The sequence below is a fragment of the Oncorhynchus kisutch genome, linkage group LG26 (assembly GCF_002021735.2).
Source record: "Oncorhynchus kisutch isolate 150728-3 linkage group LG26, Okis_V2, whole genome shotgun sequence".
NCBI classification, from domain to species: Eukaryota; Metazoa; Chordata; class Actinopteri; order Salmoniformes; family Salmonidae; genus Oncorhynchus; species Oncorhynchus kisutch.
The window spans coordinates 42,329,477-42,355,018 of NC_034199.2; the positions used below are offsets into that span (position 1 = coordinate 42,329,477).

The window sequence follows — 25,542 nt, forward strand, 5'->3', positions numbered from 1 at the left end:
AAATGATGGTGCATTGTGGGAAAATGTTGTTGGTGGTGAAAAAATTGCTTAATTTCGAATTGTACTGTAATTCCACCCCACAGAATACCATACCGTATCTTTGGAGCACCAAAAACCTTTTGACCGCTAGTGAGTGCACGATATTGTTGTTTCTGGTAAAGAAGAGTCCCCCATGTCCCCTCCCCAATCCCACTCCCTCTTTCCTCCCCACTCCCTTGCCCCCTCCCCAGTCCCTCTCCCCTCACAGCCCCTCTCCAGTCCCTCTCCCCTCCGCAGTCCCTTTCCCCTCCTCACTCCCTCTCCCCTCCCCAGTCTCTCTCTCTCCCCATCCCCTCACTCCTCCCCAGTCCCTCTGAAATATTTTGCAACCTTCAAAAACTGTCATAACTAATGCAAAATATGTAAATCTTGCTATACCATTGCTAAATCGTGCAGAATGTGCAAACATAAACTCAAATTGATTAAAGGCTTTTATGAGAGAGAGTTAGAGAGCGAGCGAGAGAGAGAAGGAAAGTGAGAGAGAGAGACGCACCGATGTGACGGAGCATTGGCAGCAACAGCAGCAGAGTAAGCGCACTAGGAAAGGATGTTGTGCGCGCTCTGGCAGACCTGCCTCTTGATGGTTCTGTAGTTAAGAGGTAAAGTCGAAGCAGCTGGAATTATACCACACTGCACCGAGGCACCATCGGAGTTATTTTCACTCAAAGACTGAGGATATACAGAAGCCTGGATATCTGTGGCGAGCAAGGTGGAAATGACGTCTCTGGCCATCGCCTTCAATCTCACGGTGCTCGGCGTCCTCAGTACTGCGCTGGCGGCCAGTCATTGTAAGTAAACTTGACAAAACTACAACATATATTGTAAAAATAGAGTTGGTTCTGTTTTCTAAGTTTGTATGGTCGTTGTTTTTCTGGCAATTCTAAATCAGCAGAAATGTCAATAATGCCACGTCCGCCCCCAACATACTGTATGACTGACTACTCAGTCACACAAGCTTCAGAGCGGTTTTCCATAACGTGCCGTTGTCTCTACAATTGCAGTGTATTTAAACTGAATATTCGTGCATTTGTGGACGACTTATCGATTGTTCAGATCAATGAATATCCTACATTCCATGTTCTTGGGAGACATGTTGTGAAACATGCCATTTTGAATGGACATGACATGTGTCGCATAGATCCATCTTTCTCACATTGGTAGTGAACATAGTTCTCTATTAACGGATCTGTGGGCCTACATTTGAATTTAAGTTTTCAACAGCACTTTTCTACCTCTGGATTTGTGAAGCCCTTGCGAAAACGCAGCAATGTATCTGTTTTTTGTTGTTGTAGGCTACGGTTTATTTTAGGGAGCGCACTAGAGCACAATACATGTGCGCTATACATACTACCTGTAATGTGAACCCAATTCGACTGGACGGCTATGCTGCCAGAGAAGCACATGCAGCATACCATGCTTGTCAAGCGCAAATACTGTATGTAGGCTACAATCGGTGTTAGAATGTCTCCGCTGTCACTAGAGGTCAGAATTAGCTTTGAACAGAGGATACAATTGATCATTTTGAAGTGGAATGATACAGTTCTGAACACTACTGTATGTTCTCAAAGCTAAGAAAAGTATGACATGTTCCCTCATCTAAACAGCGTATAGTACAACATGAAAGAGCCTCATCTAAACAGTATACTGTACAGCAGTATTTTCCAATCTTCCTCCTCAAGTACCCCGACAGCACATCTTTTTGTTGTGGCCTCGAACAAGCACAACTGATTCTACTTCATCATCAAGTCCTTGCTACGGCAAAATAATGTGTACTGTTGGGGTACGTGAGGACTGGAGTTGAAAATACTGCTGTACAATATGACAGATGTCACCAAAGAGTTGTCAACATAAAAGGTTCAGTATTCAGTAGAAATAATATCTATTCATAATTCATAGCTTATTTCAGACTTGATAAATACATGCAATTAAATTAGTAATCAATTTCTGATATTGATTTCGTAGCACTGGAGTTCTAAATCCCTTTACTGTTTCTGTGCAATTCTTTAACCTTGTTTCAAACAGGGAGATGTTGTCTAAATGGCATTATTGAATGCAATATAACCTTGTTTAAGGTTAAGGAAAATACTGCTGTGTATTGGGCTTTGCTGCTAATGTTAGTGCCTGGCACCTGTTTAGCTATACGGATACGACTAGTGCCCAAATTGATGACGGCTGTCACGCAGCAAGAGTCAAGTGGAGTCGAACGGATTTGCTTCAGTCAGTCATCCTGATGAGCCCTTCCCAGCTAGCTAGGTTAGTAAGTCGTCTTGATGAGCCCTTCCCAGCTAGCTAGTTCAGTCAGTCGTCCTGATGAGCCCTTCCCAGCTAGCTAGTTCAGTCAGTCGTCTTGATGAGCCCTTCCCAGCTAGCTAGTTCAGTCAGTCGTCTTGATGAGCCCTTCCCAGCTAGCTAGTTCAGTCAGTCGTCTTGATGAGCCCTTCCCAGCTAGCTAGTTCAGTCAGTCGTCTTGATGAGCCCTTCCCAGCAAGTTAGTTCAGTCAGCCGTCTTGATGAGCCCTTCCCAGCTAGCTAGTTCAGTCAGTCGTCTTGATGAGCCCTTCCCAGCTAGCTAGTTCAGTCAGTCGTCTTGATGAGCCCTTCCCAGCTAGCTAGTTCAGTCAGTCGTCTTGATGAGCCCTTCCCAGCTAGCCAGTTCAGTCAGTCGTCTTGATGAGCCCTTCCCAGCTAGCTAGTTCAGTCAGTCGTCTTGATGAGCCCTACCCAGCTAGCCAGTTCAGTAAGTCGTCCCGATGAGCCCTTCCCAGCTAGCTAGTTCAGTCAGTCGTCTTGATGAGCCCTACCCAGCTAGCTAGTTCAGTAAGTCGTCCCGATGAGCCCTTCCCAGCTAGCGAACTAAGGCTTGTAGCTAAAAAGTAGAAACTTCAAAGAGATTTTGAAACTTGTGTGTTCAGAATCATTCCATTTTTATTGGAGTAATTGTAATTTCTATTTTTTTTAAACAAAAATGTAGATGTTAATGCCATAGTTGTACATTTTGGGTGAGAATCAGTACAATACATGTGCTTTAGCTGTCACCTTGGCCTGAGATTGGCTACACTATCTAGCTAATTCCCTTTCCTTACTGGCCTTATATTGACTACACTATCTAGCTACTTCCCTTTCCTTACTGGCCTTATATTGACTACACTATCTAGCTACTTCCCTTTCCTCCTTACTGGCCTTATATTGACTACACTATCTAGCTACTTCTCTCTCCTTACTGGCCTTATATTGACTACACTATCTAGCTACTTCCCTTTCCTCCTTACTGGCCTTATATTGACTACACTATCTAGCTACTTCCCTTTCCTCCTTACTGGCCTTATATTGACTACACTATCTAGCTACTTCCCTTTCCTCCTTACTGGCCTTATATTGACTACACTATCTAGCTACTTCTCTCTCCTTACTGGCCTTATATTGACTACACTATCTAGCTACTTCTCTCTCCTTACTGGCCTTATATTGGCTACACTATCTAGCTACTTCCCTTTCCTTACTGGCCTTATATTGACTACACTATCTAGCTACTTCCCTTTCCTCCTTACTGGCCTTATATTGACTACACTATCTAGCTACTTCCCTTTCCTTACTGGCCTTATATTGACTACACTATCTAGCTACTTCTCTCTCCTTACTAGCCTGATATTGACTACACTATCTAGCTACTTCCCTTTCCTTACTGGCCTTATATTGACTACACTATCTAGCTACTTCCCTTTCCTCCTTACTGGCCTTATATTGACTACACTATCTAGCTACTTCCCTTTCCTTACTGGCCTTATATTGACTACACTATCTAGCTACTTCTCTCTCCTTACTAGCCTGATATTGACTACACTATCTAGCTACTTCTCTTTCCTTACTGGGGAGCAAAGCACACTGCCCTGTGTTGTTGTGTCCCCATTGAGCAGTAGACTATATCACAGTGAATCTCTCCCCATTGAGCAGTAGACTGTATCACAGTGAAACTCCCCATTGAGCAGTAGACTGTATCACAGTGAATCTCTCCCCATTGAGCAGTAGACTGTATCACAGTGAAACTCCCCATTGAGCAGTAGACTGTATCACAGTGAATCTCTCCCCATTGAGCAGTATACTATATCACGGTGAATCTCTCCCCATTGAGCAGAAGACTGTATCACGGTGAATATCTCCCCATTGAGCAGTATACTATATCACAGTAAATCTCTCCCCATTGAGCAGAAGACTGTATCACAGTGAAACTCCCCATTGAGCAGAAGACTATATATCACAGTGAAACTCCCCATTGAGCAGTAGACTGTATCGCGGTGACACCCAGATGAGTACCAACATTGCAAAAAAAAAATCTCGTTTCGGCTGCTATCCTACTATCCAAAATATAATCAAGTGGGATGGAACAAATTGGCCACATTAGCTACTGCCGGCGACACGTGACAGACTAGAGCTGCCTGGTTTGAAGCAACTTGTCGGCAACCACCTCGATACAACACCGATCTACTGGTCATTCACATTTAGTTTGCAGCGGCCTGTTGTTACGTTAGCTAATTGGCATGTCACGGTGACATCCAGATGGTGACCAATATTACTTTCTCCCTCGTCCATCGAAATAAACATCACTTTCTTTTACAAGTCTTAACTAGAGGCATGCTGCTGTTGTTGCCAGCTAGCCAGCACAAACTAGCTAGCTGGGATTGAAGGCATCATCAGCAGCAGTTGAATGTCTCCCCTCAGACAGTAACTGTGTTGCTGTTGCTCTCCGTGGTGCTGGAAGGCATCCTGGGGGGGGTGTGACTACAGTGTTAGTGCCTCAGTTTGACCGGCCTGCTGCTCTCCTCTGTTAGGGTCAGTCTTATCAAGTTAAGCTTCTGTTGAACGGTCCTCCTCCCAGGCAGTGCTCTGATCATTATGGGTCATTCTCACCATCCTTCTCCCCAAATGTGAAACCTCAAAACTCAAGGAAAGGAATGAACTCAACTCAGCACAGAATGCTTAAAAGACTGATGGATCTGATATGAAATTGTCCATGTCTTGGTCAGTGCTTCTGATACTTACAGTAGGTTATACTCACAGTAGGTTATACTCACAGTACTCACAGTAGGTTATACTTAAAGTATGTTATACTTACAATATCTTATAATTACAGGGGGTTATACTTACAGGGTATTATACTTACAGTAGGTTATACTTACAGGGTGTTATACTTACAGTAGGTTATACTTATAGTCTGTTATACTTACAGTAGGTTATACTTACAGTAGATTATACTTACTGGGTGTTATAATCACAGGGTGCTATACTTACATGGTGTTATACTTACAGTAGGTTATACTTAGACTGTTATACTTACAGTAGGTTATACTTACAGTAGGTTATACTTACAGGGTGTTATATTACATGGTGTTATACTTCAATTATGTTACACTTACAGAGTGTTATACTTACAGTATGTTATAATTACAGGGTGTTATACTTACAGGGGGTTATACTTACAGGCTGTTATACTTACAGTAGGCTATACTTAAATTATGTTATATTTAAAGTAGGTTATATTTACATGGTGTTATACTTACAGTAGGTTATACTTACAGTATGTTATAATTACAGGGTAGTATACTTAGAGGGTGTTGTAGTTACACAGTGTTATAGTTACAGGGTGGTATACTTACAGGGTGTTATACTTACAGTAGGTTATACTTACAGTATGTTATACTTACAGTATGTTATACTTACAGTATGTTATACTTACAGTAGATTATACTTACAGTAGATTATACTTACAGGGTGTTATACGTACATTATGTTATAATTGCAGGGTGTTATACTTACAGTAGGTTATAACTGCAGTGTGTTATACTTACAGGGTGTTATACTTACAGGGTGTTATTCTTACAGTAGATTATACTTACAGTAGATTATACTTACAGGGTGTTATACGTACATTATGTTATAATTGCAGGGTGTTATACTTACAGTAGGTTATAACTGCAGTGTGTTATACTTACAGGGTGTTATACTTACAGGGTGTTAGACTTACAGTAGGTTATACTTACAGTATGTTATAATTACAGGGTATTATACTTAGAGGGTATTATACTTAGAGTAGGTTATACTTATAGGGTGTTATACTTACAGTAGGTTATACTTACAGGGTGTTATACTTACAGGGTGTTATTCTTACATGGTGTTATACTTAAGTTATGTTATACTTAAAGTAGGTTATACTTACAGGCTGTTGTACTTACAGGGTGTTATGCTTACATGGTGTTATACTTACAGTAGGTTCTACTTCCAGTAGGTTATACTTACAGTAGGTTATACTTACACGGTGTTATACTCACATGGTGTTATACTTACAGTAGGTTATACTTACACGGTGTTATACTCACATGGTGTTGTACTTACAGTAGGTTAAACTTACAGTATGTTATAATTACAATGTATTATACTAACAGTAGGTTATACTTACAGTAGGTTATACTTACAGGGTGTTATACTTACAGTAGGTTATACTTACAGTATGTTATAATTACAGGGTATTATACTTAGAGGGTGTTATAGTTACACAGTGTTATAGTTACAGGGTGTTATACGTACAGTATGTTATACTTACAGGGTGTTATACGTACAGTATGTTATACTTACAGTATGTTATACTTAAAATAGGTTATGCTTACAGCGTGTTATACTTACAGTAGGTTATACTTACAGTAGATTATACTTACAGGGTGTTATACGTACAGTATGTTATAATTGCAGGGTGTTATACTTACAGTAGGTTATAACTGCAGTGTGTTATACTTACAGGGTGTTATACTTACAGGGTGTTAGACTTACAGTAGGTTATACTTACAGTATGTTATAATTACAGGGTATTATACTTAGAGGGTATTATAGTTACAGTAGGTTATACTTATAGGGTGTTATACTTACAGTAGGTTATACTTACAGGGTGTTATACTTACAGGGTGTTATTCTTACATGGTGTTATACTTACAGTAGGTTATACTTAAATTATGTTATACTTAAAGTAGGTTATACTTAGAGGGTGTTATACTTCCCGTAGGTTCTACTTCCAGTAGGTTATACTTAAAGTAGGTTATACGTACATGGTGTTATACTCACATGGTGTTATACTTACAGTAGGTTATACTTACAGGGTGTTATACTTACAGGGTGTTCTACTTACAGGGTGTTATACTCACATGGTGTTATACTTACAGTAGGTTATACTTACAGGGTGTTATACTTACAGGGTGTTCTACTTACAGGGTGTTCTACTTTCAGTAGGTTATACTTACAGTAGGTTATACTTACAAGGTGTTATACCTACAGTGGATTATACTGTTAGTAGGTTATACTTACAATAGGTTATACGTACAGTAGGTTATAGTTACAGGGTGTTTTACTTACATGGTGTTATACCTACAGTAGGTTATACTTACAGGGTGTTATACTTACAGGCTATTAAACTTACAGTAGGTTATACTTACAATATCTTAAAATTACAGGGTGTTATACTTACAGTAGGTTATACTTAAATATGTTATACTTAAACTAGGTTATGCTTACAGGGTGTTATACTTACAGGGTGTTATACGTACAGTAGGTTATACTTACAGTATGTTATAATTGCAGGGTGTACTTATAGGGTGTTATGCTTACATGGTGTTATACTTACAGTAGGTTCTACTTCCAGTCGGTTATACTTACAGTAGGTTATACTTACATGGTGTTATACTCACATGGTGTTATACTTACAGTAGGTTATACTTACAGGGTGTTATACTTACAGGGTGTTCTACTTACAGGGTGTTCTACTTTCAGTAGGTTATACTTACAGTAGGTTATACTTACAAGGTGTTATACCTACAGTGGATTATACTGTTAGTAGGTTATACTTACAATAGGTTATACTTACAGTAGGTTATAGTTACAGGGTGTTTTACTTACATGGTGTTATACCTACAGTAGGTTATACTTACAGGGTGTTATACTTACAGGCTATTAAACTTACAGTAGGTTATACTTACAATATCTTAAAATTACAGGGTGTTATACTTACAGTAGGTTATACTTAAATATGTTATACTTAAAGTAGGTTATGCTTACAGGGTGTTATACGTACAGTAGGTTATACTTACAGTATGTTATAATTGCAGGGTGTTATACTTACAGTAGGTTTTACTTACAGGCTGTTGTACTTACAGGGTGTTATACTTACATTGGTGTTATACTTACAGTAGGTTCTACTTACAGTATGTTATACTTACAGTAGGTTATTCTTACAGGGTGCTATAATTAGAGGGTGTTATAACACCCTGTTACACTGACAGGGTGTTATGTTACAGGGTCTTATATTTACAGGGTGTTATATTGTGGGGTGTTATGTTACAGGGTGTTAAACTGACAGGGTGTTATGTTACAGGGTGTTATGTTACAGGGTGTTATACTGACAGGATGTTATATTATGGGGTGTAATGTTACAGGGTGTTATACTTACAGGGAGTTATATTTACAGGGTGTTATGTTACAGGGTTTTATATTACGGGGTGTTATGTTATAGGGTGTCTAACAGATGACAAAAATTGAACACTCACTTTGCTGTTTACCCTTTCTCTGTGTGTGTGTGTGAGTTACTGACTGGTTGCATGCATGCATGGGTACTGTTGGTGTGCATTTGTGTGTGGCTAATTTAATTTCATGGCCTAACAGTTCAATGACCTCGTACATCAGTTGTGATAACTGCTGATCTTCTCATCCTGTAGTTAAAGGATTTGGTCTTGAGTCAACTATCTGCATCGGCCTGAAGCATGAAACGTGACATTTCCATTCAATCACCTTTTGTTCTAGCAATTAAGGATTCATAAGTAGCACAAGATGGTTTACTGTTCGTTTCTAAAAGACATAACATAGATAGTGATTTCCAGTAAAACACTTCTTCCACAATGAACCATTTGACCATGTGCACGTACTGTACGGTCTGTTGGATCTGCCAATCATTCATGCATTTTGGCTCCGAAGATTTGTTTTTCTTCCTCATGTTCGTCGGAAGCCAAAAGATTCAGTGGTGGTTGTAATCCGTTACAGGAAAACATTTCCACCCAATGTCCGTGAAGTAATCCAATTTCCTCCACAGGTAAAGGCTGACTTCTCTTCTTACTTTTGTAACACACTGTTTGGCTAACCTAGTGAAAAGGTTAGGGTTAGGTTTAGGGTTAAGGGTTAGGGGTAAGGGTTAGGTTTAGGGTTAGGGTACACTCTTTGGCTAACCTAGTGAAAAGGTTAGGGTTAGGTTTAGGGTTAAGGGTTAGGGGTTAGGGGTAAGGGTTAGGTTTAGGGTTAGGGTACACTCTTTGGCTAACCTAGTGAAAAGGTTAGGGTTAAGGGTTAGGGGTTAGGGGTAAGGGTTAGGTTTAGGGTTAGGGTACACTCTTTGGCTAACCTAGTGAAAAGGTTAGGGTTAGGTTTAGGGTTAAGGGTTAGGGGTTAGGGGTAAGGGTTAGGTTTAGGGTTAGGGTACACTCTTTGGCTAACCTAGTGAAAAGGTTAGGGTTAGGTTTAGGGTTAAGGGTTAGGGGTTAGGGGTAAGGGTTAGGTTTAGGGTTAGGGTACACTCTTTGGCTAACCTAGTGAAAAGGTTAGGGTTAGGTTTAGGGTTAAGGGTTAGGGGTTAGGGGTAAGGGTTAGGTTTAGGGTTAGGGTACACTCTTTGGATAACCCAGTGAAAAGGGTTAGGGTTAGGGTTAGGGGTTAGGTTTAGGGTCAGGGGTTAGGTTTATGATTAGGGGTTAGGTTTAGGGTTACAGGTTAGGGTTAGGTTTAGGGAACACTTTTTGGCTAACCTAGTGAAAGGGTTTATGGTTAGGTTTAGGGTTGGAGGCTAAGGGTTAGGTTTAGGGATTAGGGTTAGGTTTAGAGGTTAAGGGTTGGGGTTATGGGTTAATGGTAGAGTTAGCGCTCAGGAGTTAGGGTAACCAAATAGGGGTACACTTTTTGGCCAACCTAGTGAAAAGGGTTAGTTTTAGGGGTTAGGTTTAGGATTAGGTTTAGGGTTAGGGGTTAGGTTAAGGGGTTAGGTTGAGGGGTTAGGGGTTAGGGTTACGGTACGCTGTTTGACCAACCTAGTGAAAAGGGTTAGTGTTAGGGGTTAGGTTTAGGATTAGGATTAGGGTTAGGGGTTAGGTTTAGGGGTTAGGTTGAGGGGTTAGGGGTTAGGGTTAGGGTACACTGTTTGGCCAACCTAGTGAAAAGGGTTAGTTTTAGGGGTTAGGTTTAGGATTAGGTTTAGGGTTAGGGGTTAGGTTAAGGGGTTAGGTTGAGGGGTTAGGGGTTAGGGTTACGGTACGCTGTTTGACCAACCTAGTGAAAAGGGTTAGTGTTAGGGGTTAGGGTTAGGATTTAGGGTTAAGGTACACTGTTTGGCCAACCTAGTGAAAAGGGTTAGGTTTAGGTTTAGGGTTAGGGTTAGGATTAGGGGTTAGGGGTTAGCTGTTAGGGTTAGGGTAGGTTAATATTGTTTCTAAAATGATCGTCTGACTGTTTATCTATGACCATGAAGTGACTAAGATATTAAAATATACAAGGGATCAAGGGATAGATGCTTATATTGTGCATATATATATATAATTATAAACACATATATAAGTGGTTAGGTTAAGGTTAGGGGTTAGAGTTTGTTTTAGGTTTAGGGTTAGAGTTTGTTTTAGGTTTAGGGTTAGGGTTCATTTTAGGGTTAGGGTACGCTGTTTGGCCAACCTAGTTAAAAGGGTTAGGGTTAAGTTTAAGGTTGGGAGTTAGGACTAGGGGTTAGGGTTAAGGGTAAGGGTTAGGTTTTATGGTTAGGTTAGGGGTTAGGTTTAGGGTACACTCTTTGGCTAACCCAGTGAAAAGGGTTAGGGGTTAGGTTTAGGGTGTAATTTTTTTGACACTGAAATATCACATGAATACACATTAGACATGGCAAAATGTATAGAATTGCAAGAAAATGTGCTTAATTTAAAAACTGCAACATTTTCTTTGCACCCAATGACAAAATGTGTAAAATTGCAGGAAATAAGCATTAAACCTGCTAAATTCTCTCCACCAACGAGAGGGCTGTGAACAGTTTGTGTCTTGAACAGTGAAATAACATTGAAATAATAATTCCAAGCCGTTTATGTAGAAAGAGAGAGAGAGAGCAAGAGAGAGAGAGAGAACTGTGGTTGTGATAGAAGCAAGTTTATACTTTTGTGTAATGGGATTAACAGGGACTCTACATAGACTCTGTAGCTTTGGTATATTTTGTATTTTTTTAGGATCCCCATTAGCTGTTGCAAAAGCAGCAGTTACTCTTCCTGGGGTCCACACAAAACATGAAACATAATAATACAGAACATCAATAAACAAGAACAGAACCTCATATTTTGTTTTTAAAGGCACATGCAGCCTACAGTTGAAGTCGGAAGTTTACATACACCTTAGCCAAATACATTTAAACTCAGTTTTTCACAATTCCTGACATTTAACATTTAAAAATTCCTTGTCTTAGGTCAGTTAGGATCACCACTTTATTTTAAGAATGTGAAATATCAGAATAATAATAGGAGAATGATTTCTTTCAGCTTTTATTTCTTTCATCACATTCCCAGTGGGTCAGAAGTTTACATACACTAAATTAGTATCTGGGAGCATTACCTTTAAATTGTTAAACTTGGGTCAAACGTTTTGGGTAGCCTTCCACAAGCTTCCCACAATAAATTGGGGGAATTTTGACCCATTCCTCCTGACAGAGCTGGTGTAAATGAAAATGGTGCCGGAAGAAATGGCAGCAGTTTTACGGGTGCCCAACCAATTGTGCTATTATGTGTTTTTATCCCGCGTTATTTGTAACTTATTTTGTACATAATGTTTCTGCAACCATATCTTACGGCAAAAAAAGAGCTTCTGGATATCAGGACAGCGATCACTCACCTCGGATTAGACAAAGATTTTTTGTTCAACATACAAGATGCACAAGACATCCTCCAAACACCTGGCAGGGCCGACATCACCGTTATTTGCAAGAGGAAGCGACGCAGAGGACCTGCGGTGTGTGAATATCTGTAAACAACAGCTGGTGCACAAAATCTAAGGAAGATTTTGCTCGTCTGAATTAGAGTATATTGTGATAAATTGCAGGCCACACTACTTGCCTAGAGAATTTTCAGCTATACTTTTCTTGGCTGTTTATTTACCACCACAGACAGATGCTGGCACTAAGACTATACTCAGTCAGCTGTATAAGGAAATAAGCAAATAGGGCTTGCAAACTATTACAGACTATAAAGGGAAGCACAGCCGCGAGCTGCCCAGTGACACAAGCCTACCAGATGAGCTAAATCCCTTCTATGCTCGCTTCGAGGCAAGCAACACTGAGGCATGCATGAGAGCATCAGCTGTTCCAGGCGATTGTGTGATCACGCTCTCTGTAGCCGACGTGAGATTACCAGGACGTGTGCTCCGGGCATGTGCTGACCAAATGGCAGGTGTTTTCACTGACATTTTCAACATGTCCCTGATTGAGTCTGTAATACGAGCATGTTTCAAGCAGACCACCATAGTCCCTGTGCCCGAGAACACAAAGGCAACCTGCCTAAATGACTACAGACCCGTAGCACTCACGTCTGTAGCCATGACGTGCTTTAAAAGGTTGGTAATGGCTCACATCAACACCATTATCTCAGAAACCCTAAACCCACTCCAATTTGCATACCGCCCAAACAGATCCACAGATGATGCAATCTCTATTGCACTCCACACTGCCCTTTCCCACCTTGTCAAAAGGAACACTTACCTGAGAATGCTATTCATTGACTACAGCTCAGCGTTCAACACCATATTACCCTCAAAGCTCATCACTAAGCTTTGGATCCTGGGACTAAACACCTCCCTCTGCAACTGGATCCTGGACTTTCTGATGGGCCGCCCCCAGGTGGTGAGATTAGGTAGCAACACATCTGCCATGCTGATACTCAACACTGGAGCTCCCCAGGGCGGCGTGCTCAGTCCCCTCCTGTACTCCCTGCTCACCCACGACTGCATGGCCAGGCACGACACCAACTCCATCATTAAGTTTGCAGGCGACACAACAGTGGTAGGCCTGATCACCGACAATGACGAGACAGCCTATAGGGAGGAAGTCAGAGACCTCGCCAGGTGGTGCCAGAATAACAACCTATCCCTCAACGTAACCAAGCCTAAGGAGATGATTGTGGACAACAGGAGGACCGAGCATGCCCCCATTCTCATCGACTGGGCTGTAGTGGAGCATGTTGTGAGAGCTTCAAGTTCCTTGGTGTTCCACATCACCAACAAACTAGAATGGTCCAAACACACCAAGGCAGTCGTGAAGAGGGCACCACAAAGCCTATTCCCGCTTGGAAACTAAAAAGATTTGGCATTGGTCCTGAGATACTCAAAAGGTTCTACACCTGCAACATCGAGAGCATTGCACTGGTTGCATCACTGCCTGATACTGCAATTGCTTGGCCTCCGACCGCAAGGCACTACAGAGGGTAGTGTGTACGGCCCAATACATCACTGGGGCTAAGCTTCCTGCCATCCAGGACCTCTATACCAGGCTGTGTGAGAGGAAGGCTCTAAGAATTGTCAAAAAACCCAGCCACCCCAGTCATAGACTGTTCTCTCTACTACCGCGTACCGGAGTGCCAAGTCTAGGACAAAAAGGCTTCTCAACAGTTTTTACCCCAAAGCCATAAGACTCCTGAACAGGTAATCAAATGGCTACCCAGACTATTTGCATTGTGTGCCCCCCTCCCCTCAAATGCTTCAGTGTATGTTTTGGATGTTATCTACCACCTGCACACCATTGTACTGGAAACATTTGCCTTCAATCACACAAACTTGAATAAAATATTTACAGCGTTCTGTGCCCCTCACCAACTTGACTAAACTATAGCTTTTTAACAAGTAATTTGTGAAGTGGTTGAAAAACGAGTTTCAATGACTCCAACCAAAGTTTATGTAAACTTCCGACTTCAACTGTACATATCAATGCATACATACTATCTAGGTCGAATGGGGGGGAGGTGTTATGCCGTGAGGTGTTGCTTAAGCTGTTTATTTAAACCAAGTTTTCTGTTTATTTGAGCAAAATGAGATGGAAGGAAGTTCCATGCAATAAGGGCTCTATATAATTAATACTGTACTCTTTCTTGATTTTTTTCTGGATTTGGGGACTGTGAAAATACCCCTGGTGGCATGTCTGGTGGGATACGTGTGTGTTTCAGAGCTGTGTGTGTACGTTGACTATGCAAAGTATTTGTTTTTTTTTTCACACAATGTTTCTCATAAAAATATGAAGTGATGCAGTCAGTCTCTACTCAACTCTTAGCCAAGAGAGACTGGCATGCATAGTATTTATAGCAATGAAGAGCAAGATGTGCGACTCTGTTCTGGGCCAGCTGCAGCTTAACTAGGTCTTTCCTTGCAGCACTTGACAACAGGACTCAACAATAATCAAGATGAGACAAAACCAGAGCCTGCAGAACTTGCTTTGTGGAGTGTGGTGTCAAAAAAGCAGAGCATCTCTTTATTACTGCCAGACCTCTCCCTATCTTTACAACCATTGAATCTGTATGATTTGAACATTACAGTTTACAATCTAAGGTAACACCAAGTAATTTAGTCTCCTCAACTTGTTCAATAGCCACACCATTCATTACCAGATTCAGCTGAGGTCTAGAACTTCTGAAATTATTTGTACCAAATACAATGCTCTTAGTTTTAGAGTTGTTCAGGACCAATTTATTACTGGCCACCCATTCCAAAACAGAATGCAACTTTTTGTTAACCTCTAACATTGGCTAATATATGAATGGTATCGGATGTTATCAAGTTATTGATTTCATGAACCTTATTTCTAAGGCTACATATGGGCTATTTTCAGCCCTTTCCTGTGGGGCTTATCAGAGATAGATATAATACTGAAAAGAGCAAACAAAACAAGAGAAAATAATATACATTCAGCAGTACATTAATCAATTGGTGTGTGTGTGTGCTGCGGGATTGACGCTACGAACCCATAGGCTTGGCTCTATCGTCCCCTCCAGGCTTCGAGGAGGGAGGGTGGACAATGAGTCTGTCATAGCGGATGTAAGCAATGTCCCCACACGCTCAGGCAGCTTTCATGGCTGGGATAAGTTCTTTCCTCTTCGAGCGCACAGCTTCAGGATGGTCCTCATTGAGGAAGATATACGTTCCTCCCAAGTTCTTGCCTCTTTCCAGAACAGCTACCTTGTCCTTGAACTTCAGGAACTTGACCACTATCGGACTGGACCTATGACCTGGGCCGGTGGTGGGTTTTCCAGTCCTGTGGGTGTGTTCCATCTCAATCTTCCTGTCGTCCATCTTCAATTTCTCAGAGATCATTTCCTTCACTTTGTCTTCAGACTCAGTCCAGGTCTCATGTGGACATTCTTCAATTCCGTCCACAACCACGTTGTTCCGCCTTCATTGTCCTTCGAGAGTCTGATTTATCTGTCATTGTTATCATGGATTCACACACAGAACTGATGTCTTCTCTCAATGACTTACAGATTGTTGTCATCTTGCCGTTCTCCTGTTTCAACTCATCGAGCTGACCCTGGGAAAACAGCAAACTGTTCTTCAGGTCCTAGATAGGTTGTCCATTATTTTATTAGTAGAATCCATGAGTATTTGGACAAAACACTTGAAACTATTTTCGTGTTGTTGTAACAACTGCTTGTAGGTCTCTTTTTGTTTGTTTAAAATATCCTTCACCTGTGATAGACAGACATCACTGTCCTCAACGGTACTCCCGCCAGCTTTGGTCTTTGTCATGGTAGCTAGCAACGTAGGTTACGCTGCTACTCTTCGCAGTTCCAGACAGGGCGGGTCACAGGAAAGATTGAAAACAACAAACAGCAGGGATCTAGACAGCCACAAACCCGGGACAATCCGTGGTACAACATTATCTTGTTTAGGGCTGCCACACTAGCAAGAGAGTAAACAACCGTCTCATATGAACTTATTTCTACTAGAACTGGTACTGATTGATGCACCACAAATGCCTGCGAAATTACAAAGTTGTATGATAGTTGTGTAGCTAAAGAGTTGGAGAGGGTTTTATTCTGATAGAAGCATTCAAAAGGTTAAAACATTATATGTAAAGGGATTCACTGTATTTATGAAAGCAGCTGTCGAGAGCTGTGATAGATCATGTATTAGGGCTTATGACAAGTGGATCTACATAAATCAAAGACATACATTTGCATCCATAATTCATTGCCCTCTTGGTGGCAAATTTTACAGCCGGGCCAGTAAGGGCCTCCTAATTTCACATTCCTAAGACATCCCCACTCTCTGTGGGGGATTGTGGACTTTTGACCAGAGCATTAGTGTGATAAGGTATTTTACCTCAAGTGTTTTATGAGGTCAATCATGTGAGGAGTTTTAATGAAGTCACCCTGCTGGGAGGGAGAGTAGGGTTGTGAAGGTTGCCTTGGGCTAGGAACAGCAAGGGGGGTTTCATTACAAAAGCTCAAACTTATAGTACAACCTCTGACATACTTCCCTAGGGTCTGGCTCCAGCATACTGCTCCAGATCCTGTCAGTACCATGGGGAAAAGATCCTGTCAATACCATAGGAAAATGTGCCTTGACGACCCACGCAGAGTCAAAGGGATTTATACAAGAGCACATATTAGACACACACCTACACTCCTACACACACTCCTACAGGAACACACACAACTACAGTACTACACACACCTACACTCCTACACACACACCTACATAGGGAGGAAGTGAGGGCACTCGGAGTATGGTGTCAGGAAAACAACCTCTCACTCAATGTCATCAAAACAAAGGAGATGATCATGGACTTCAGGAAACAGCACACCCCTATCCACATCGAAGGGACAGCAGTGGAGAAGGTGGAAGGATTTATGTTCCTCTGCGTACACATCACGGACAAACTGAAACGGTTCACCCACACAGACAGTGTGGTGAAGAAGGCGCAACAGCGTGTCTTCAACCTAATGAGGCTGAAGAAATTTGGCTTGTTACCTAAAACCCTCAAAACTTTTACAGGTGCACAATTGAGAGCATCCTGTCGGGCTGAATCACCGTCTGGTACAGCAACTGCACCGCCTGGTACGGCAACTGCACCGCCCACAACCCCAAGGCTCTCCAGCGGGTGGTGCGGTCTGCGCAACACATCACCGGGGGCAAACTACCTACCCTCCAGGACACCTACAGCACCCAATGTCACAGGAAGGCCAAAAAGATCATCAAAGACAACAACCAACCGAGCCACAGCCTGTTCACCCCACTACCATCCAGAAGGCTAGGTCAGTACAGGTGCATCAAAGCTGGGACAGAGAGACTGAAAAATAGCTTCTATCTCAAGGCCATGAAAATGTTAAACAGCCATCACTAACACAGAGAGGCTGCTGCCTACATACAGACTCAAATCATTGGCCACTTTAATAATTACACTTTAATAATGTTTACATATCTTGCATTACTCATCTCATATATATTATATATATATATATATATATACTGTATTTTATATATAGCGCATATTGCCTATTCCGCTCGGTAATTGCTCATCCATATATTTACATGTATATTTTCTTATTCCATTCCTTCTCTTAAGTATATTTGTGTGTATTAGGTAGTTGTTGTGGAATTGTTAGATTACTTGTTAGATATTGCTGCACGGTCGGAACTAGAAGCTCAAGTATTTCGCGACACTCGCAATAACATATGCTAACTATGTGTATGTGATCAATAAAATTTGATTTGATTTGACTTTGATTTTTAGATACACACACCCCTACATTACTACACACACACCTACATTACTACACACACACCTACACTATTACACATACACCTACCACTACTACACACACAAACCTACATACACACCTGCACTCTTACACATGTAGGGCTGTTACGGTGACCGTATTACCGCCATACCGGCGGTCACAAGTCATGATGGCAGTCAAATTCCATGTGAACGTCTAGTCACGTTATTAGGCTTCATCAAGCTCTGATGCTGCTGATGGTCATTAGTAGTCTACCAAACATGCTATCTGCCTGGTATTCAGCACTCTATTGTCCCTCTAATCACTCTAATATCAATGCAAATATATTCGAAATACACATCAAACACTTCATGAGAGCCCATGAGCTCAGGTTAATCAAAAGCGCCCTCCATTCGCTTTTTTAACCTGTAGTGACACCCCATCCCGTGAACGGGACCGTTGTCATCATCTGACACTAATTAGCATAACGCAACGGACATAAATCTTCCTAGAAAATATTCCTTTTGTTAATCACTCTGTCATCTCAGATTTTCAAAATATGCTTTACAGCCAACGCTAGACAAGCATTTGTGTAAGTTTATCATAGCCTAGCATAGCATTATGCCTTGCTATCAGCAGGCAACCTTGTCACGGAAATCAGAAAAGCAATCAAATTAAATTGTTTACCTTCGATGAACTTCGCATGTTTTCACTCACGAGACTCCCAGGTAGACAGCCAAAGTTCATTTTTTCCCCAAATATTATTTTTGTAGGCGAAATAGAAACATGGCAAACGTTGTTTAGAATCCATGCTCAAGGTGTTTTTCTAATATCTATTCGATAATATATCCGTCGGGACAATTTTTTTTTCACTAGGACCGATTGGAATAATGGCTACCTCTATATTTTACGCGAGAATCTCTCTCGGAGCCACCATGTGACCACTTACGCAATGTGGCCACCTATGGCTATTCTTCAACAGAAATGCGTAAAACTACGTCACAATGCTGTAGACACCTTGGGGAATACGTAGAAAGCGTAAGCTCGTTGATGGTACATTCACAGCTGAAAAGGGAGTCATTGGAACGCAGCGCTTTCAAAACCTGGGGCACTTCCGGAATGGATTTTTCTCAGGCTTTCGCCTGCAACATCAGTTCTGTTATACTCACAGACAATATCTTTAGAGTTTTGGAAACTTTAGAGTGTTTTCTATCCAAAGCCGTCAATTATATGCATATTCTAGCATCTTGTCCTGACAAAATATCCTGTTTAAAACAGGAAAGTTTTTTCAAAAATGAAAATACTGCCCCCTAACACCAAGAGGTTAATTAAGCATTTTTTTTTCCCTGAACACTCTTCTGTAAAGACCAACTCTGTGGAGTGTATGGCTTAAACTGGTCCTATGGACAGATACTCCAATCCCCGCTGTGGAGCTTTGCAGCTCCTTCAGGGTTATCTTCGGTCTTTTTGTTGCCTCTGATGAATTCCCTCCTTGCCTGGTCCGTGAGTTTTGGTGGGCGGCCCTCTCTTGGCAGGTTTGTTGTGGTGCTATATTCTTTCCATTGTTTTATAATGGATTTAATGGTCCTCCGTGGGATGGTCAAAGTTCTGTATATTTTTTTCTAACCCAACCCTGATCTGTACTTCTCCACAACTTTGTCCTTGACCTGTTTGGCGAGCTCCTTGGTCTTCATGTTGCCGCTTGCTTAGTGGTGTTGCAGATTCTTAGGCCTTTCAGAACAGGTGTATATATACTGAGATCATGTGACAAATCATGTGACACTTAGATTGCACACAGGTGGACTTTATTTAACTGAAGGTAATTGATTGCACCAGATCTTATTTAGGGGCTTCATAGTAAAGGGGGGTGAATACATATGCACACACCACTTTTGTTAATTTTTTTCATTTCATTTCACCAATTTTGACTATTTTGTGTATGTCCATTAAATGAAATCCGAATAAAAATCAATTTAAATTACAGGTTATAATGCAACTAAATAGGAAAAACGGCAAGCGGGATGAATACTTTTGCAAGGCACTGTAGCCCACTGCCGTGTGCACATTGCTGCGCTCATAATGTGAAGAAATAGCCAAACAATTTAACAACATTTTAAGCTAAACTATCTCATCTGTTGCGTCAGGCATATTACTTAAAACAGTTTTTTTAATGCTAGTCGCTGTATTAATTTGAGATCTATCCATATCTATCCATGTCCCGGACTATGTTTGGAATATTTATTTCTCGCACAGAACACCTACACACCTACAATCTTACACACCTACACACACACACCTACACACCTACACCCACACACCTACACGCCTACACATCTACACTCTTTACACACACACACCTACACTCTTACACACCTACACACACACACACACACCTACACCCACACACCTACACGCCTACACATCTACACTCTTTACACACACACACCTACACTCTTACACACCTACACACACACACACACACACACACACACACACACACACACACACACACACACACACACACACACACACACACACACACACACACACACACACACACACACACATCTACACACCTACACCCACACACCTACACGCCTACACATCTTCACTCTTTACACACACACACCTACACACACACACACACACACCTACACACACACACACACATACACACACACACACACACACACCTACACACACACATACACACACCTACACACACACACACCTGCACACCTACACTCACACACCTACACACACACTCACACACACAACACACCTACACGCACCTACACACCTACACACACCTACACATCTACACTCTTTACACACACACACACCTACACACACACCTACACAGACACACACACACACACACTCTTACACACCTACACACACACCTACACACACACACCTGCACACCTACACTCACACACCTACACACACACACAACACACCTACATGCACCTACACACCTACACACACACACCTACACATATACACACCCACACAGACACACCTACACTCCTACAGACACACACCTACACACATACACCTACACTCCTACATTCCCACACACACAAAAGCGTGTGCATGGGGACACACACAAGACTGTCAAACATTGCAAGCCATCCAACCGTTGAAACCCTAGAAAATGTAAATGGTTGGTCTTATTGTAGATAGACCACACAACGAGCGTAGTTACAGTATGAATGAACTTGGGAGGGAAGACAAATGCAATAGCAGTGGCATATGATCATAATTCTCATCTTTGCCCCAGACTAAATTATTCCAGGTTTTTCTATGGGGGGGGGGGGGGGTCATTTTAGACCAGGGAGTGATTGGTGAATCTAGAGATGACTGAAGCATCTTTAAGAGAAAGACATGGTCTGAAATGCCCTGGAAAAAAGCACCATCACTCGCCCCTTGTCTCTCTCCAGATCTCCAAGACAGATGAGATCCATTCAGAGATCAGGGAGTTAGGAGGAGGACAAAATGTCACTATAATTTATGCGAGGGATGTTGTTGGGTTGTTGTTTAATTACGATGGGGCCATTCTTATCAGCTGATATGCTATATTTCCAAAATGATAATCAGCTGTTGACTTGATGCTGAAGAGGACATTGGGATAAACCGTTATCATCATCAGGATCATGATAGTCTGACTCACCATGCTTAGCCCTCTGCCAGGATCACAGATAATACAGATTATGATATGCCCTGGTGAGACTTAGAGGGCATTAAAATGTTTGAGTTGGCAAGACACTGAGGACAGGGCAATGATACGCAGTTCGCACAGGGAAAATATAGCTGTCTTTATCCTGAAGGGGTTTCTATAGGAATTCATTACAAACACAACTGTTCTGGATAAACACACAGCCGTAATGTGTGAATGTCTTCCTCTACCAGACTTATCCTGTTCAGGCCACACTGTTTAAAACCATTATTTTTGAACTGATGACAACGTGGCTATTCTGAACCTCACCTTATTCTGCACCTCAGGTGTTCTGGGTGAATTGAGTACTAAGGCAAAGAGAGGTAGAGGGAAAAGGTTGTTATTCCTCTCCATGAGCTCTTGATCAAATTAGTGTTATGTTTTTGCTAGTGCCTGGTCCGCTTTGATTTACCGTAGGCTTTTGGATTGTGGTTTGATACATTGTGTCATACAGTATGACTCACACTCAAGTAAATTGTTCATTCTTTAAAATAGGTCTGCAGGGCAGAGTGTTATTGCTGTGCTGTTATTCTGTTTTATCACACTGGGTGGTAAGGGTCTAATGGTTTTGAAGTGTCAAGACTAAATGCAATTTGTCTGTGTAACACAATGACCCACACATACAAAAGAGCATTTACATGTTCATTGCTGTGAGCTATTTTATAATAGTTGTGGTGTCATTTTGTTAAAACTAGTGTCCTTTTATGTCCACATTTTATTACATTACAGCCTTATTCTAAAAGGGATTACATTATTTTTCCCCCTCATCAGTCTACACACAATACCACATAACTACAAAGCAAAAACAGGTTTTTGAAATTGTATCCCCTCCCCATAAAATATATGAAATATCACATTTACATATGTATTCAGACCCTTTACTAAGTACATTGTTGAAGCACCTTTGGCAGTGATTACAGCCTCGAGTCTTCTTGGGTTTGACGCTACAAGCTTGGCACACCTGTATTTGTGGAGTTTCTCCCATTCTTCTCTGCAGATCCTCTCAAGCTCAGTCAGGTTGGATGGGGAGTGTCGCTGCACAGTTATTTTCAGGTCTCTCCAGAGATGTTAGATCGGTTCAAGTCTGGGCTCTGGCTGGGCCACTCAAGGACATTCAGAGACTTGTCCCGAAGCCACTCCTGTGTTGTCTTGGCTGTGTGCTTAGGGTCATTGTCACGTTATAAATGGAACCTTGGCCCCTTTCTGAGGTCCTGAGCGCTCTGGAGCAGGTTTTCATCAATGATCTCTGTACTTTGCTTCATTCATCTTTCCCTTCATCCTGACTAGTCTCCCAGTCCCTGCCGCTGAAAAACATCCCCACGGCAGGATGCTGCCACCACCATGCTTCACCGTAGGGATGGTGCCAGGTTTCCTCCAGACGTGACGCTTGGCATTCAGGCCAAAGAGTTCAATCTTGGTTTCATCAAACCAGATAATCTTGTTTAGGTGCATCTTGGCAAACTCCAAGTGGGCTGTCATGTGCCTTTTACTGAGGACTGGCTTCCGTTTGGCCACTTACTCTACCTTATTTGTGGAGTGCTGCAGAGATGGTTGTCCTTCTGGAAGGTTCTCCCATCTCCACAGAGAAACCACCGTCAGAGTGATCATCGGGTTCTTGTTCACCTCCCTGACCAAGGCCCTTCTACCCGATTGCTCAGTATGGCCGGGCGGCCAGCTCTAGGAAGAGTATTGGTGGTTCCAAACGTGTGCCAATGTGTTCTTGGGGACTTCCAATGCTGCAGGAATGTTTTTGGTACCCTTCCCCAGATCTGTGCCTCGAAACAATCCTGTCTTGTAGCTCTACGGACAATTCCTTCGACCTCATGGCTTGGTTTTTACTCTGACATGCACTGTCAACCTTATATATACAGGTGTGTGCCTTTCCAAATCATGTCCAATCAACAGGTGGACTCCAATCAATTTCTAGAAACATCTTAAGGATGATCAATGGAAACAGGATGCACCTGATCTCAAATTTCATTCTCAAGGGTCTGAATACTTATGTAAATAAGGTATTTATGTTTTGTTTCATTTTTAATACATTTCCCAAATAGTTTAAAAAGCAGTTTTCACTTTGTAAATGTGGGGTATTGTGTTCAGATTGATGAGGATTTATTTTAAAAAATTACATTTTTGAATAAGGTTGTAACGTAACACAATGTGGAAAAAGGGAAGAGGTCTGAACACTTTCCGAATGCAGTGTATATGTATGTAAAAGCAACTTTGAGCCATAAACATGGTCTGAATTACCCTCTAAAAATCTCCATCGCATCTAATTCCTCACAAATCTTACCTATGAAACATCTATGCAGCATCTGCATACCAACCATTTGATCTCAATCGGTTTTCATGGGGATATGCATTCATGTCACGCCTGCTCCCGCTCTACCTCAAACTAGGACGCCAGGCTGCCCTGCATTACGCACTCCTGCCACCATCATTACGCACACCTGCTCCCCTCGTCACGTGCATCAGCGATTCATTACACTCACCTGGACTCACTCACCTGTGTTTATTTCCTCCCCTATATCGGTCTGTTCCCAAGGTTGTCCCCTGCTTCTGCATTAATTGTCGTTTGTCATTGTGTTGCCTTGTTCTGACGCTGTTCCAGTCCTGTTCCATGTCCGTTCTTAATGAAATGTTCACTCTCCGTACCTGCTTCTCTTCATCAGCGTCGGTTCTTACACATTTAGATCTTCTTGAGTTGTAGCCTACAGTTTCATAGTAGACTACAGTGTTGTTTTGAATTATGTACAGCAGATGGTTTTAACAAACTGTAGCATAGTCTACCTGTGTTTAGTTTCAATCAAAGCACATATTTTTCCTAGTGAGGCACGCTGTTGAGTTGAGACCACATGAGATAAAAATGTGACCATTCACACAGTCATCCTAAAATCTCATAACAAATGAGATGGTGTTATTTGTCTTAAAATAACGTTATACTCTGCTATTATATTCAGTTGTGTTACATGTGATCTCGAACCAATCGCCAGAGTAGCCTGTTCTCTGGAGCAAAGACGGTGTGTGGAGTGGAGGGTCCTGCACATGTGCAGAGGCTTCGGGACCTTTAGCTGTTGGGAGGAAAGGTTTGGAAAAGTCGGTCCGTAGCCAATTCATCTGATTAAATAGCTGTCTTCAAGTTGCCACAGTCTGAGTAATATGCATAGTGGTAGTGGGGGACATGAGCTGTTTCCAGTTAAATTAGCTTTCTTCATTTTCCAATTTTCGAAAGCTTTCTTAATTTTCCAATATGTGAAAAATGACGCTTTAGGTCCGCTCAGATCCTTTTAAGTCATCTCACCCACGGTTGTGTTTTCTCATTAAGCTGGTGTTTCTCATCTGATAATGTCTAACGATGAATCGCTACAAATATAGTGGCCTGAAAATAAATTACCAACTTGCATCAACTTTAGCAATTTGCATGTGTGGACAGTAGGGCTGACCCCAAATTATATTTTGTTTGGTTGATAGGCTGTTGGTCAACCAATATTTGTTTTGTATAGAGCAGTGGCAAATAAATAAACCATTTTATGTCACATGAGACACCTGTCTAACTCCCGCTAGTCTCAGTGGACTAATCCATTGTAGAGGCCTGTCTGAGTGGACTAATCCATTGTAGAGGCCTGTCTGAGTGGACTAATCCATTGTAGAGGCCTGTCTAAGTGGACTAATCCATTGTAGAGGTCTGTCTGAGTGGACTAATCCATTGTAGAGGTCTGTCTGAGTGGACTAATCTATTGTGGAGGCCTGTCTGACTGGACTAATCCATTGTAGAAGCCTGTCTGACTGGACTAATCCATTGTAGAGGCCTGTCTCAAATCAAATCAAATCAAATTGTATTTCTCACATACACATGGTTAGCAGATGTTAATGCGAGTGTAGCGAAATGCTTGTGCCTCTAGTTCCGACAATGCAGTAATAACCAACAAGTAATCTAACCTAACAATTTCACAACAGCTACCTTATACACACACAAGTGTAAAG

General features: G+C 41.7%; 1 protein-coding gene across 1 annotated transcript in view; it reads left to right on the plus strand.

The window, feature by feature from the left end:
• The first annotated feature begins 533 nt into the window (after positions 1-533).
• LOC109870867 (contactin-associated protein-like 5) overlaps positions 534-25,542 on the plus strand; it is a 123,274-nt gene continuing 98,265 nt past the window's right edge. The window contains exon 1 of the mRNA XM_031805690.1: positions 534-827. Within this exon, the coding sequence (XP_031661550.1) occupies positions 755-827 (73 nt within the window). The 5' untranslated portion in view covers positions 534-754. The remainder of the gene's footprint in view (positions 828-25,542) is intronic.